This window comes from Myotis daubentonii, chromosome 4 (assembly GCF_963259705.1).
Source record: "Myotis daubentonii chromosome 4, mMyoDau2.1, whole genome shotgun sequence".
NCBI classification, from domain to species: domain Eukaryota; kingdom Metazoa; phylum Chordata; class Mammalia; order Chiroptera; family Vespertilionidae; genus Myotis; species Myotis daubentonii.
The window spans coordinates 34,179,044-34,194,584 of record NC_081843.1 but is presented as its reverse complement, the minus strand read 5'-3'; the positions used below and the strand labels follow the sequence as shown (position 1 = coordinate 34,194,584).

The following is a 15,541-nucleotide window of genomic DNA, read 5'->3' as shown; positions in this document are numbered from 1 at the left end:
ATGACTCCCTTGTACCAGGTGGTTGCCCTCCTCCCCTTGAAGCAGTGGGTGACCCAGTTCAAGGTGTGAGAAACCTCATGTCAATGGAGAACTCAAGATTAATGGGAATAGAAATGAACAAATTAAAAAAAAACATTTGTTGTTGTTATTAATCCTCGCTGAAGGATATTTTTTCCATTGATTTTTTTTTTTTTTTAAGAGAGTGGAGGGAGTGGGAGAAACAGAGAGAAAGAAACATTAATGTGAGAGAGACACATCAATTGGTTGCCTTGGGCACATGCCCCGACCTACCAGGCTGGAGACCAAGCCTGCAACTGAGGTATGTGCCCTTGGCCTGAATCAAACCTGCGACTCTTCAGTTCACAGGCTGATGCTCCAACCACTGACCTAAACCAGCTAGGGCGAAATGAACAACTTTAATGTTTCAAAAACATTAACCCCATTACATCCTTGCTGGAATACTTGGGCCCTGGCTTTCTGTCTGAGTCTCTAATTATCTCCTGGAAATTGTCCTTCCTCCATCTCAAACCCTTCATCCCTGTATGTGAATACTCCAGCTGGTTGTGTGACATTGGCAGGGGATCAGCTATCTGGTTTAAAGGCAGTAGTGGCCTGGAACTCTCTCCCTAACTCGCCTGGACCCTCTGACCTACCCCATCAGTCTCTTACTCAAGAGGGAGATGGGGCTGTGAGACCCTGGGAGATCCAGGGCTCTCTGGCATCCAAGTCAGGCCCTCAGGGGTGGGCGTTGGCTCCTGTTTTGGTTTCCTCCTGGCCTTGCTATTGTCTGCAGGCTCTTTCCCCAAATACAGTTTCTCCAGATGGGTCTCAAGCGGCTTTCTTCCTCAGCAGCCCCTGCTGGAATTGGCCTCCTTTCCCTGGACAAAGGTTCATTATAGCTGTCAGAGTCCATGCCCATCCCTTTCTCCTTTAGCTAACTTTCCAGAGTCTGCTGCACAGTATTTCTCTTTAGCGGTCAGATCCTGGGCTTGGAATATTTTGGCTTAGTCTTAATTACACAAACTTCCTACCACATATATCTAATTTGCATATTGTCCAATAGTGAATCTATAGATCAATGAAAGCATTTTAGATTAAATTGATGTCAAAACCACAATGAGGCCCTGGCCGGTTTGGCTCAGTGGATAGAGTATCGGCCTGTGGACTGAAAGGTACCGGGTTCGATTCCAGGCAAGGCACATGCCTAGGTTGCGGGCTCAATCCCCAGTGTGGAGCTTGCAGGAGGCAGCCGATCAATGATTCTCACTCATCATTGATGTTTCTATCTCTCTCTCCCTCTCCTTTCCTCTCTGAAATAAATAAAAATATATTTTAAAAAACCACAAATCACAATGAGATAACACTTTACACCCACTAGGTTGGCTATAATAAAAAAGACAATTGTTGACGAGGATGTAGAAAAATTTCAACACTCATACACTGCTGGTTGGAATGTAAAATGGTGCAGTTGCTGTGGAAAGTTTGGCACTTTGCTCAAAAGTTAGATGTAGGGTTATTACATGGTTCAGCAATTTCACTCCTAGGAATGTACCCAAGAGAAATAAAAACATGTGCACACAAAAACTTGCTCATGAATGTCCATAGCAGCATTATTTCTAATTGCCAAAAAGTGGAAACAACCTAAACATCCACCAATATTTATGAATGGATTATGAATATTATATTGTGTGGTAGAGCCACACAATATAATATTATTCAACTGTAAAAAGAAATGAAGTGCTGACATGTGCTACAACATAGATGAACTTTGAAAACATTATGCCAAGTGAAAGAAGTCAGACAACACTGGGTGATAGGGGAGGCTAGGGGACTGTCTAGGGCGGGGGGATAAAATGGATACATATGTAATACCCTTTGTAATACTTTAAGCAATAAAAAAAAAAAAAAAAAAAGAAAATTAAAAAAAAAAAAAAGAAAATTAAAAAAAAAAAAAAAAAAGAAAGAAGTCAGACATAATGTATGATACCATTTATATGAAATGTCCAGAATAGGTACATCCATAGAGAAGTTAGATTAGCAGTTGCCTAGAGCTGAGTCTTTGGAGGGAAATGAAGAGTGAACCCCTCTCACTGGTACAGGGTTTCTTGGGTGATGAAAATATTCTAAAATTGTGGTGATGATTATACAACTCTGTGACTAAACTAAAAAACATTGAATTGTACACTAGCTGTACCCTGTACAAATAGGTGACTTGTATGGTACATATAATGTGGCATACAATATATAATACTATATATATTTACAGAAAAAGATTAACTTTCTTGATGGTAAGTTGCTTTTACATTTTAATTGTAACACCCATATCTATGTTTGCTTCAGCCTCCTAGATAATTGCTTTTCAGAATAAAGTGGCCATTCGTTGAAGCTTTTGACAAATGGGGAACACAGGAAACATTCATTTCTTTGGTCTCCACTCTTAGAACTGTTTACCGGAGGACCTGCCATTGAATGTGGCAAAGCCTTAGCTCACCTCACCCGCCACCCCGTCCAGATCCTGCGAGGGGGCTATGAGTCTTTCTCAGCCAAGTACCACTTTTTCCGGACGCAGAAGATCATCTGGATGCCGCAGGTAAGGCAGGGTGCTGAACACAGGCAGGCTCAGATGGGAGCATGGCCTTCCCTTGAAAACCGTGGGTTGGGGAACAGGGTAGGAGAAAGAGGAGACAGACAACATGGAAAAGATGGAAAAAATATTGAAGGCTGGGCTTGGGAAATGAACTTGGGGTAGCCAGGAGGTCCAGTCCAAGATTATGAATTTATAATTGTCACATTTGGGGAAAAGCCAACATGGAGTTTAAAAGATGAGGCCTATTCAGAAAGCAGGGGAATTCTGGATTGTGGGTTATAGTCAGAGTCAGAAAGGCAGGGATGGTTGTCATGATTCAAGCTGCCTCAACTTTCTTAACTTTTGGGTCCAGAGGATACAAAAAGGTGAGAAAGCAGTCCCTGCCTTTGAGAAGTTCTTATCTAGTAGGGGAGTCAAGGGGTGTGGCCAAGAGGCACACGAGGTGTATGGAGCCCAGAGGAGAGGCACTACCTTCTGGAGCCAAATCTAAAGGAGGAGGAGCTTGTGAGGAAGAGGGGTGAGGGCATGCAAAGCAAGCATTGGATAGCCATGATTGGCAGGCAGGCATCCATCCCTAGGCGGCATTGTGCAGTACCTGGTTTATTGAGGAATCTGACTGCAGTGGAATGCAAACATCTAAGGGTTTCATTCTTTTCAGCAATTGCCTTTAGCTGTGCTCTCATTTTTGCCCTTAGTACCATCTTGTGGAGATTCCATACTTTGTGGCCTCTTTCGATTATGAAAAATTTCAATTTAGTCATAAAATGATTTGAGAAATGTGCATATTAACTGGGCATTTGATAATAGTAAGGAATTATTATACAGGGTAGGACAAAAGTAGGTTTATAGTTTGTATGGAAAATAATAATTAATAAATAATAATACAAGAATAAACTCTTGTATACTCACAACTGTAAACTTTTGCCCTGTGTTTCTTTTTTTTTAAAATATATTTTATTGATTTTTTACAGAGAGGAAGGGAGAGGAATAGAGAGTTAGAAACATCGATGAGAGAGAAACATCTATCAGCGGCCTCCTGCACACTCCCCACGGGGATGTGCCCGCAAGCAAGGTACATGCCCTTGACCAGAATCGAACCTGGGACCCTTGAGTCCGCAGGCCGATGCTCTATCCACTGAGCCAAACCGGTTAGGGCCGCCCTGTGTTTTCTTTAGGTTGTGATGACAATATTATGGTTATATTTTTTAAAATATGAGTTGGGCCCTAGCCAGTTTGGTTCAGTGGATAGAGTGTTGGCCTGCGGACTGAAATGTCCAAGGTTCGATTCCGGTCAAGTGCATATACCTTGGTTGCAGGCACATACCCAGTAGGAGGTGTGCAGGAGGCAGCTGATTGATGTTTCTACCTCTCTATCCCTCTCCCTTCCTCTCTGTAAAAAATCAATAAAAATATATTTTTAAAAAAGTTTAAAATATGAGAGTTGGTATCTTTTAGAGAGACATAATGAAATATATATGGGTAAAATAATATGATGTCTGAGATCTCCTTCAAAATAATCTGGGATTGGTTGGAAGTCAGTATAGATGAAACAAAATTGGCCATTAGTTGATAATGTTTGCAGAGGGGTGATAGATCTAGGGGTTTATTACACTGCTCTTTCTACTTTTGTGTATTTTTGAAATAATTTTTAAAAGGGAATAAGGACAGTCAGTCTAGTACAAGCTAGGCTGGTTTAACATTCCAATCTCAAACCAAATCTCATCTCTTCCCATTCCCAGAATTGGGCAGCCTTGGGTTTGCTGGGGGCTGAGAGTGGGGAAGGGTGTGGGTTAGCTTCACGGACATCTCTCTTCCAACCTTCGGGGCCTGGCCCCTTTGGCTGCTGTCGGTGGAGGGGAGGTGCCTTCTTCTCACGCTGACTTCACCGGGTTCTGTGGTTGCTGGTGGCCTTTGTTGCCGGTTTCCTTGGAGCTTTGTTGTGGAGGAGGGCTGTTAATTATTGAAGATTCCTCAGAGAGAAAGCCAGCTGAGATTTTAAGCCAGGAATACCCTTAATTCCCAACCTTTTCCTTCCTTTGGTAGCCCATAACCCCCATCCATCCATAACCCTTCCCCCGAATTCCCGAATGAGCCACAAGGGACTGTGGTCACTGTAGCCTCTCCTTGCCTTGCTGACTTAGCAGTTCCAACCAGCCTGTGCAAAAGGTGAGGGCCCATGTCAGAGGTCAGACCTGTCCCCAATCTAGCTCTCCAAAGGACTATCTTCTGTGCTTTCATGGAGGTAACCACACGATGATTTTCAGCTCAACAGGTGTACAGCCAGTCTCCCCATCCTACAGACCCTCACTCCTAGAGGAGCACTGCCTCCTGGCTTTGCAGTGTTCAGAGGCAGCATTTCTCTACAAACATGACACTGCTGATAATTCATTGCCCCTCCCCTATTAAAGTTTTATTAAGGTACTAGGGGCCCGGTGCACGAAATTCGTGCACTGGGTGTGGGGCGGGGGGGAGTGTCCTTCAGCCCAGCCTGCCCCCTCTCACATACTGGGAGCCCTCAGGCGTTGACCCCCATCACCCTCCAATCGCAGGATCGGCCCCTTGCCCAGGCCTGACGCCTCTGGGGCGTCAGGCCTGGGCAGGGGACCCTCATTTCCCCCCATCACTGGTTCTGCCCCCAGCCCAGGCCTGATGCCTCTGGCCTAGGCGTCCGGCCCGGGCAGCGGGGACCCGCAGTGGCAGCGGGGGGCGCCGCGATCACACGGGCTCCGTCCCTGCCCCTGCAGGATGCCTCTGGCTGAGGCGTTCGGCCCGGGCAGCGGGGATCCACAGCTGCAGCGGCCCCGCGATCGTGGGCTCCGCTTTAGGCCCAGGCAAGGAGCCCCTAGCTCCTGGGACTGCCAGCTTCGACCGTGCCCAGCTCCCATCCCTGGCTCCACCCCTACTTCCTGCTATCACTGGCCAGGGCGGAAAAGGCACCTGATTCTCCGATCATGGCTGGGGGGCAGGGCAAAGGCGGCCCCAGGGCCACCTTTGCCCTGCCCCCCAGTTCTTAGCTCCCCCCTGGGTTTCCGATCACTGTCAGTGGCAGGGGGCTTCTTCCTGCTTTCCCTTTTGCCTCCCTGCATTGTGCCTACATATGCAAATTAACCGCCATCTTGTTGGCAGTTAACTGCCAATCTTAGTTGGCAGTTAATTTGCATATAGCCCTGATTAGCCAATGAAAAGGGTATCGTCGTACGCCAATTACCATTTTTCTCTTTTATTAGTGTAGATAATTGACATAGGAATAACTGCACATGTTTAAAATGTACAGTGTGGTGAGTTTTGACATGTATGTACATCTGTGACTTGCCTTATATTTATAGATTGGGAAGAGGGGTGGGGTGGTGGCTGATGGTAGCTATCGGCCTGGTGCGGAGTTCCACCCTAATTGTTTGTGGTCTTCTCTAGAATGTAGGTGCCTACTGCTTGTCTCTTCCTGCTCAGTTATTAATTCAGGAGCAAGAGTGAAAGCCCCACCCACTTCCTGCTATTGTTCTGCTACACTGTAAAGCAGGGGTGTCCTTGCTCCCAAGGAACTCCTTTTATGAATGGAGATGGAGAAACCAAATGTATGCTCTGAGACTGCCCCTCTACCTTAGACGGAGTGACCTATAATTCCCTGTTTTACATGTGTGCAACCCTTAAATAAGATTTCACCTTGAGTAAAGGAGTTCTGTGACTAAAAGGAGTGTGTAGGCCACACTAGAGAGAGATGATGGTAAGCTACTGAATATTTTTACATTGAGGGGTGGCATGGTCAGACTGCACTTAGATCAACTCTGCAGTGCAGAGAGCAGATCAGTGGGGACAGAGTTGATTTGGAGAGACCTGCTAGGAGGTAGAGATGGAGAGGAGAGAATGGATTCAAGAAATACTTAGAAAGTGGCATTGTTTAATATGGAGTCGGGGGGCCTGGCTGGCATAACTCAGTGGTTGAGGCTGGATCTATGAACCAGGAGGTCACAGTTTTATTCCCGGGTTGCGGGCTCGATCCCTAGTGGGGGCCATGCAGGGGGCAGCCGATCTATGATTATCTCTCATCATTGATGTTTCTATCTCTCCCTCCCTTTCTCTTCCTCTCTGAAATCAGTAAGTATATATTTTAAAAAATATGGAGGGAGGCAATGGGAGAGGAGGAGGAGATTAGTATAATGCCTGGTTTAGGTGTGGGTGACGGTGGCTGTGGTGTGCTCATTGAGGTGGTGGGCACAGGAGAAGGAGGCAGTGTGGGAGGAAAGCAGTGGGCTCAGTTTGGATATGTTAATTTGATACCTGTTTATTTTATTTTTTAAAATATACTTGATTTTTAGAGAATGAGGAAGGGAGAGGTAGAGAGAGGGAGAGACATGTATTGGCTGCCTCCTGCCCGTCCCCTACTAGGGATTGAGCCCACAACCTGGGCATGTGCCCTGACCGGGAATCAACCAGTAACCTCTCTGTGCATGGGACGATGCTCAACCAAGTGAGCCACACCAGCCAGGGTAGATATCTGTTTGTTTTGCATTTGTTGATGTGGCTATCAAAATTAAGTCATTTAGAATTAACATGTGCTTGCTCTTTACAGCACAGCATGTTTTTATCCATGTCACACCCTCTTCCCCTGCAGCCTGCACAGGCACAGGAAAGGAAGGAAACTGGTTTGAAAGCAGCAGAAAGGGAGTTGATAGATTTGTGATGGGTGTTTAGTGAGGTTTTCTAAATGGAACTAGGATTTCATTTGGCTCCAGCAAGCTGAACATCCTGAGTGAGTGAGTGAAGTCAGCCTGAGCCCTGGGGATGCTTTGGGTCAACATCTACAGATAGCGGGTCTCCCTGCAGGTAAAAAAGTCATGAATCTCTTTTGCAAACCTGAGGATTTGCTCTGTTCTTTGATAGAGTTTTTTGAGGCTGACAGCTTGAGAAGGATGTGGGCTCACAGTGGGTTCACTGGGAGGGGAGATGTGCTGATTCCAGAAGGCTTTGACATGGACAGTGAAGTAGTCTTAGGTACTTAAGATGCTATTTTTGAGTAGACTCAGAGCCAGAGGAGTTTTTAGAGCTGGGTTTGACCTTTGAAGTTACATAGGTCAGCATTTTCCATGAATACTGATGGAAAAATTATGACCTAACAGATATTAGAAACGTCAGTTTATACAATGTTAGTGGAATTCTTTTTCCTTTTTTTTTTGAGGTTTTGCCTAGGTTTTATTTTACTAAATATCACAAGTACATTTTCAATTCATGCCAGCAATAACTATGTAGCCACTGTTTTATTACAAACATCTAAGCTACAAAAGCTCAGTCCAAGGAACCATTAGGAAAATTTTCACCAGCCCTCTGTTCCCTGGAGCACACTTTGAGAACAGGTACACTTTGAAAAGCATGTCTTAGACTGATATGCTTTTCTGGCTGTTTTCCAACTTGTTTATAAAATTAGTTTTATTATTTAATGATGATTTTTTTTTTCTAACCACGTGATTGGCACTCTAATAATCTTTCCTTGTAACTATCATATTTTTAATCCCCCAAGCTTTATTCATGTGTAATCCTTACTAATAAAAGGGTAATATACAAATTGGTTGGGACACCTTCATGGAATGCCCAAACAGCAGGCTGCATGGGGCGACCCGGCCGGCAGGGGCGGGGGGGAGGGCAGTGAGGGGTGACCAGCCCAGTAGAGGGGGGCAGAGAGGGGCAACCAGGCCAGTGGTGGAGGCAGTGAGGGGCAACCAGGCCGGCACAGGGGAAGGGGGCAGTTGGGGGTGACCAAGCCGGCTGAGGGGGGCAGTGAGGGGCGACCAGGCCGGTAGGGGGGCAGTGAAGGTTAACCAGGCTGGCAGGGAGGGCAGTTAGAGTCAACCAGGCAGGCGGGGGAGAAGTTGGGGATGACCAGGCTGGCGGGGGGGCAGTTAGGGGCAACCAGGCTGGCCGGCAGAGGCCATTAGGGGTGATCAGGCAGGCAGGCAGGTGAGTGGTTAGGAGCCAGCAGTCTTGGATTGTGAGAGGGATGTTCAACTGTCAGTTTAGGCCCGATCCCAGGGATGTCTTAGACTAATATCCCCCAGGGATTGGGCCTAAACTAGCAGTTGGACATCCCCCGAGGGGTCCCGAATTGGAGAGGGTGTAGGCTGGGCTGAGGGGACCCCCCCCCCCCACACACACACAAATTTTGTGCACCGGGCCTCTAGTAGATATATAACATTGTATAAGTTTAAGGTATACAACATGATGATTTATATATGTATATACTATGAAATTATTACCATGATAAGGTTAACACATCCATCACCTAACAAAATCACCTTTTTTGTGTGTGCAGTGAAAACATTTAAAATATACTTTCTTAGCAATTTTAAAGTATGTAATGCAGTATATTAGAACTTCAGGACTTTTTTGCCTTATATCTGGAAGTTGGTACCCTTTCATCAACATCTCCCTATTCTACTCTGCCCCAGCCCCTGGCAACCATACCTCTACTCTCTGTTTCTATGAGTTTTGCAAATGTCCACATATAAGTGAGATGATTTGTCTTTTTCTATCAGACATTTCCCTTAGCATAATGCTCTCAAGGCCCATCTATGTTACTGCAAATTAATAGGAATTCCTTCTTTTTTATGACTGGATAATATTCAATTGTATATATGTGACACATTTTCCTTATCCGCTTACCCACTGATGGACACTTAAGTTGTTTCCATGTTGTAAAATATGGCTATTATATATAAGTAGAGGCCCGGTGCATGAATTCGTGCACCAGTGGTGTCCCTTGGCCTGGCCTGTGGGATCGGGCCGACACTGACTCTTTGACATTCCCCAGAGGGTCCCGGATTGTGAGAGGGTGCAGGCCAGGCCGAGGGACCCCACCGGTGCACAATCAGAGCTGGGGAGGGATGTGAGAGGTTGGCCAGCCAGGGAGGGATCATGGGAGGGTTTCAGGGCATGTCTGGCCAGTCTCACTCAGTCCCAACTGGCCGGACCCCAGCAGCAAGCTAACCTACTGGTTGGAGCATCTGCCCCCTGGTGGTCAGTGCATACCACAGCGAGTGGTTGAGCAGCTTTAACATATCATTAGCATATTATGCTTTGATTGGTTGAATGGATGACCAGACACTTAGCATATTAGGTTTTTATTATATAGACTAGAGGGGTGTCCCTCAGTCCAGCCTGCACCTTCTCCAATCTGGGACCCCCTTGAGAGATGTTCGACTGCCTATGGGATCAGGCCTATACCAGCAGTTGGACATCCCTCTCACAATCCGGGACTGCTGGCTCCCATCCGCTTGCCTGCCTGCCTGCTTGATTGCCCCTAACCGCTTCTGCCTGCCAGCCTGATCACCCCTAACCACTGCCCTGCCAGCCTGATCGATGCCTAACTGCTCCCCTGATGGCCCGATAGCCCACAACTGCCCTCCTCTGCTGGCCTGATCACCCACAACTGCCTTCCCTACTGGCCATCTTGTGGTGGCCATCTTTGATGACATGGGGGCAGCCATCTTGTGTGTTGGAGTGATGGTCAACTTGCATATTACTCTTTTATTAGATAGGATGCTCCAGTGAGCATCTGGGTGCAGATATCTCGTTGAGGTAGTGATTTTGTTTCCTTTGAATATATACTCAGAAGTGGGGTTAGTGGATCATAGGGTAGTTCCATTATAATTTTTGAGGAACCTCCATACTATTTCCCATAGTGGCTGGAGTTAGTGGATTTCTTTACTGCCAGACTTCTTTGAGCCTTTCATTGCTAATGTATATGGTGAGTTTCTGAGAGAGGAATATGCTTCCCATATGTACTTGGTTCTCTGAACCCTTTTTTTCACAGTGCATTGTGAGGGACCAGTGCTTCTTACACTTTGGGGAATGTAGAAATAATCCTTCTCTTTGTTTCTTTGTTTTTCAAAGAAACCAAAATTTTTCTTATTATAACTTTGGACCTGGAATTCAGTAAGCTTCCATTTAAGTGGTAGCCTATTCTTCCTACCTCGCTGTCAAAACTCATCAGAACTTCATCAGAATTCATTTCCTAATGACAAATAGGCTCTTGTGAGGTGTTTTTTTTTTTTTTTAAGTATTTAAGTTCTGATGGACTCTGAGTATAATAAAAGGGCTGTTCTTTCCAAGCCAGTGTGGTTCAGTGGTTGAGCATCTACCCATGAACTAGGACGTCACAGTTGGATTCCTGGTCAGGGCACATGCCTGGGTTGCATGCTTGATCCCAGTAGGGGGTGTGCAGGAGGTAGCCAATCGATGATTTCATCATTGATGTTTCTGTCACTCTCTCTCTTCTTCTCTTGAAATAAATAAAAACGTATTTTTTAAAAAGGGCTGATTTTTTTAGGCAGTTGTTGGCCAAATGCAAACATGCCAAGGAAGGAAGAAGGACGCTGTTGTTCAGATTAGCATGCTTTAGCGTGATGCTGTGCCGTAGCCCAGTCCTCTGCTACTACCGGCCCTGTACCTCCTCATGCAAGTTGTTACTTGCCAATCTCTTTGAATGCCCAGATCTCAATTTCATTCACTGTCCTGGATGATCTTTCTAAGCGTGTTTGCTGGGCCACATTTAAGAGACCAATACCCCCAACCCCAAATGAAAACAACTTCCCTGGGGAATATTTATAGCAACCTCTCTCCTTTCCCACCCCAGGAATTGGATGAATTTCAGGCATACCCTGTTGAAATAGTGCCAGGAAGCATCTACCTGGGAGATTTCAGGCAAGCCTGCGATCCTAAAATTCAGAAGGATTTGAAAATCAAAGCACATGTCAATGTCTCCATGGAGACAGGACCATTGTAAGTAGCAATACTATTGATTTTTTAAATATTAAGTATCATTTGTTTATATAAGATTCCTGGTGACATGCATTTAGAAAGTTGAAAGGTCTCTTAGAAGACAGCATATACTGGAGTAGGGTCTTCACTTTTAACTTCACCTGTTCCTGGCGTACAGTCTGTTTCCTGGCTTCGCTGTGGCATCTTTTGCCCCTAACCAAGACCCCATACTTCCTTCAAATCTCACCAAAAGTAAAACTTTGCTGGTTTTTAACATTGTGGTCAAAATATCCTATTCTACCCTGCTATGCCATCTCAGGCCCTCTGAGAAATAATTCCTATCTTAGTTCATTCAGGCTGCTATAACGGAATACCATTGACTGGTGGCTTATAAAACACAGAAATTTATTATCATGGTGTAGAGACTGGGATATCCAAGATCAGTGCAGCAGGGATTTGCTGTCTAGTGAGAGCCTGCCTTCTGGTTCCTAGACAGACATATTTCCACTGTGTCCTCACATGGTAGAAGGGGCAAGAGAACTCTCTGGGGCCTCCCATGCATGAGCCTCCAAGCTCAGGGTCAGATTTACAACAACAAATAAACTGACAAAACATCTAAAACAATGTTTTTCAGACAGTGGTTAACTGCACAGGACAATGATTCCAGAATGAATGGAAAAAAACAAAGTGAGCCCCACAATCAGTTTAGCTTATTTCTTGGAGATTGCTAGAGCCCTACAATTAATTTAGCTTACTTCTTGGAGATTGTTTGAAGGGGACCAAAACAGATCTTCTCATTCTTTGTCTTTCTTTGTTTTTTTGTTGTTATTCTTAACCCGAGGATATTTTTCCATTGATTTTTAGAGAGAGTGGAAGAGAGAGGTTAAGACGGAGAGAGAAACATTGATGTGAAAGAAACACATCAGTTGGTTGCCTCTGATCAGGGTCCGGGCCCTCACTCTAACCACTGAGAAACACTGGCCAGGGCCTGTCATTCTTTTTGAATTGAGGGTATAGAGTCAAGAATCCAGAGAGGTCAAGTTGGCTAGAATTCTCAAGAGAGACCTGCATGATAAATAGAGGGCTGAATACAAAGAAAGGGCTCTGGACATCTGCAGAGAGCCCCCCTGTGTCTTCAGCTGAGTACATATAAGCACAGGCATGTGAGGAAATGACTCAAGGCTGGGAGAAAAAACAGTGGAAATTAATGGACAGTACAATCCTCAGAGATGATGTGGGGCCAGGAGTCATTTGTATTTCAAGTCAGAGTAGACAAAAGTCATAATATACAGGGCATCAAATAGAGTACTGAGAAGAGTATTGTCTCAGTAATGAGGAAAACCTAGCCCCAAATTAGGGATGAAAAATCCAGTGCCAGAAATGAAAAATACTCTAGATCAGTGGTTCTCAACCTTCTGGCCCTTTAAATACAGTTCCTCATGTTGTGACCCAACCATAAAATTATTTTCGTTGCTACTTCATAACTGTAATGTTGCTACTTTTATGAATCATAATGTAAATATCTGATATGCAGGATGGGTCTTAGGCGATCCCTGTGAAAGGGTCGTTCGACCGCCAAAGGAGTCGTGACCCACAGGTTGAGAACTGCTGCTCTAGATGAAATTAATAGCAAATTAGACACTACAGAAAAAAAGATTAGTGAATTTGAAGATATAGCAATAGAAAGTATCCAAAATAAAACATAGAGAAGAAAAAGACAAATAAAAAAGGACAGAACTGCCCTAGCTGGTTTGGCTCAATGGATAGAGCCATCGGCCTGTGGACTGAAGGGTCCCAGGTTCGATTCCGGCCAAGGTCATATGCCTGGGTTGCTGGCTCAATCCCCAGTGGAGGGCATTCAGAAGATAGCCAATCAATGATTCTTTCTCATCATTGATGTTTCTCTCGCTCTTTCCTTCTCCCTTTCTCTCTGAAATAAATAAAAATAATTAAAAAAAAGAACAGAACTTCAGTGAGATTAACATAGTTTCAAGTGGCCTACTACCATATGTGTAATTGGAATTTCCAAAGGAGAGGAAAGTGGGGAGATATTTGAAGAAATAATGGCCAAAATTTTTTCCAAGTTTGATTTAAAAAAACAAAAAAACAAAACACCTATAATTTCACAGACCCAAGCATTTCAACAGAAAGAAAACCACAGTAGGCACATCCTCTCAAATTGGTTAATATCAATGAAAAAGATAAAATCTTAAAACTAGCTAGATAAAAAAGATGTATTACATACCAAGAAACAAAGATAAAGATGGTAGCAGACTTCATATTAGAAACAAAGAAATTGAGAAAACTAAAGTATTGAATGGAAAATGTGAACCTAGAACTATAACCAGTAAAAAGTATCTTTCAAATATGAAGAGAAAATACTTTTTCCAGGCATGCAAAAGTTGAAAAAATTAATCAACAAATAGATGTACACTACAAAAAATATTGCAGGGAGTCTTTTAGGTAAAAGAAAAACAATACCAGATGGCAATCTGAATATATACAAAAAGAATCAAGATCACCAGAAATGATCCTATATAATAAAAGCCTAATATGCAAATCGACCAAATGGTGGAACAACTGGTGGAAAAACCCCTCACTATGACACGCACTGACCACCAGGGGGAAGACACTCAATGCAGGAGCTGCCCCCAGCCTGCAGGCCCCAGGCCAGACAAGGTGAATGCCAGTGCCCACTCTCCCACACGTCCCCCCCCCAATCGTCCCACAGATTGGCCCTGATTATTGGCCAGGCCTAGGGACTCTACCTGTACACGAATTTCATGCACCAGCCCTCTAGTAATTATATAAAATACTTTCCCCTTGTTTGTAAATCTTTTCAAAGCATATTATTTAAAGACAAAATAACAATACATTTTGTGTTTATAGCATAGGGAGAAGTAATATGTACGCCCACAATTTACTAAGGCAGGAAGAGGGAAAATAGAACTATATACTTGGAGGGTTCTTACTCTGTTTACATGAAGTGGTATAATGTTAATTGAAGGTAGACTATAGTAAGTTAAAGATGCATTCTATACACTCTAAAGCAACCACCAAAAAAATAGAACAAAACAAAAAATAAAAGAGAGATGATTAGTAAGATAACAAAAGAGATAAATGGAGTCATATAAAAATTCAGTAATCACACTAAGTGCAAATGGTCTAAATATTTTAATTAAAAGGCAGAGGTTGTAGGCTGTCTACAATATACTTTAGCCCTGGTTGGTTTAGCTCAGTGGATAGAGCATTGGCCTGTGGACTAAAGGGTTCTGGGTTCGATTCTGATCAAGGGCACATGCCTAAGTTGCAGGCATGATCCCTGGGTCTGGTTGGGGTGCAATCAGGAGACAACCAATTGATGTGTGTCTCTCACATCGATGTTTCTCGCAGTCTCTCCCCCTTCCTTCCATTCTCTTTTTAAAAAGTCAATAGAAAAATATCCTCAGGTGAGGATTAACAACAACAACAACAAAAATCTATTAGAAATATAAAGAATCAACTAATTAAGTATTCATCTCAAGAAATTCCCAAAGGAATAGTAAACTAATCCCAAATAAAGAAGAAGGAAGGAATAATAAAAGAAGATAATTGAACTAGAAACAATAAAATAGAGATGATCAAGAAAGTCAAAATAGTTTTTTTAAAAAAAACTAATAAATTTGATAAACCCTTGGCAAAAAAGAGAAAAGGCACAAATAACCATTTGTAAAAGGGGACTCTACATATCCTACAGATATTTAACAGGTCTTAGGAGGATATTAGGAGAACTTTACTGTGATAAACAAAATTTAGATGAAATGAACATTAAAAAATACAGTATCAAAACTGACAGCAGACAAAATAGAAAAATTGATTAGTATTAATAACTAATAAAAATTTTCTCATAGAGAAAACTTTAGTGATGAATTTTACCTAATAGTTAAGGAGTAAATAAAGCCAATATTAAATTATTTTATATAATAAAGAAGAGGAATAATTTTCAAGTTGTTTCATGAGACCAACATAGCTCTGATTTTATAACTTGACAGACATTATAATACAGAAAATTTATAGACTAATTTTCTTCATGAACATAGATGTAAAAATCCTAAACAAAATCTTAGCACATTACATACATTAATATCCTTATAAAAAGGATAATACATAATGACTAAATTGAGTTTATTCCAAAGATGTTAATTTACCATATCAATAAATAGAGCA

At 43.3% G+C, this 15,541-nt stretch overlaps 1 protein-coding gene across 3 annotated transcripts in view; it reads left to right on the top strand.

Annotated features, from left to right (window-relative positions):
* The window catches only part of STYXL1 (serine/threonine/tyrosine interacting like 1), a 55,445-nt gene that overhangs the window by 24,316 nt on the left and 15,588 nt on the right, over nucleotides 1–15,541 (top strand). For 2 of the 3 annotated variants that reach the window (XM_059693509.1, XM_059693508.1), the window contains 2 exons: nucleotides 2,442–2,590; nucleotides 11,211–11,356. In XM_059693509.1, the coding sequence (XP_059549492.1) occupies nucleotides 2,442–2,590; nucleotides 11,211–11,356 (295 nt within the window). The remainder of the gene's footprint in view (nucleotides 1–2,441; nucleotides 2,591–11,210; nucleotides 11,357–15,541) is intronic. The other variant, XM_059693510.1, reaches the window with a different exon arrangement.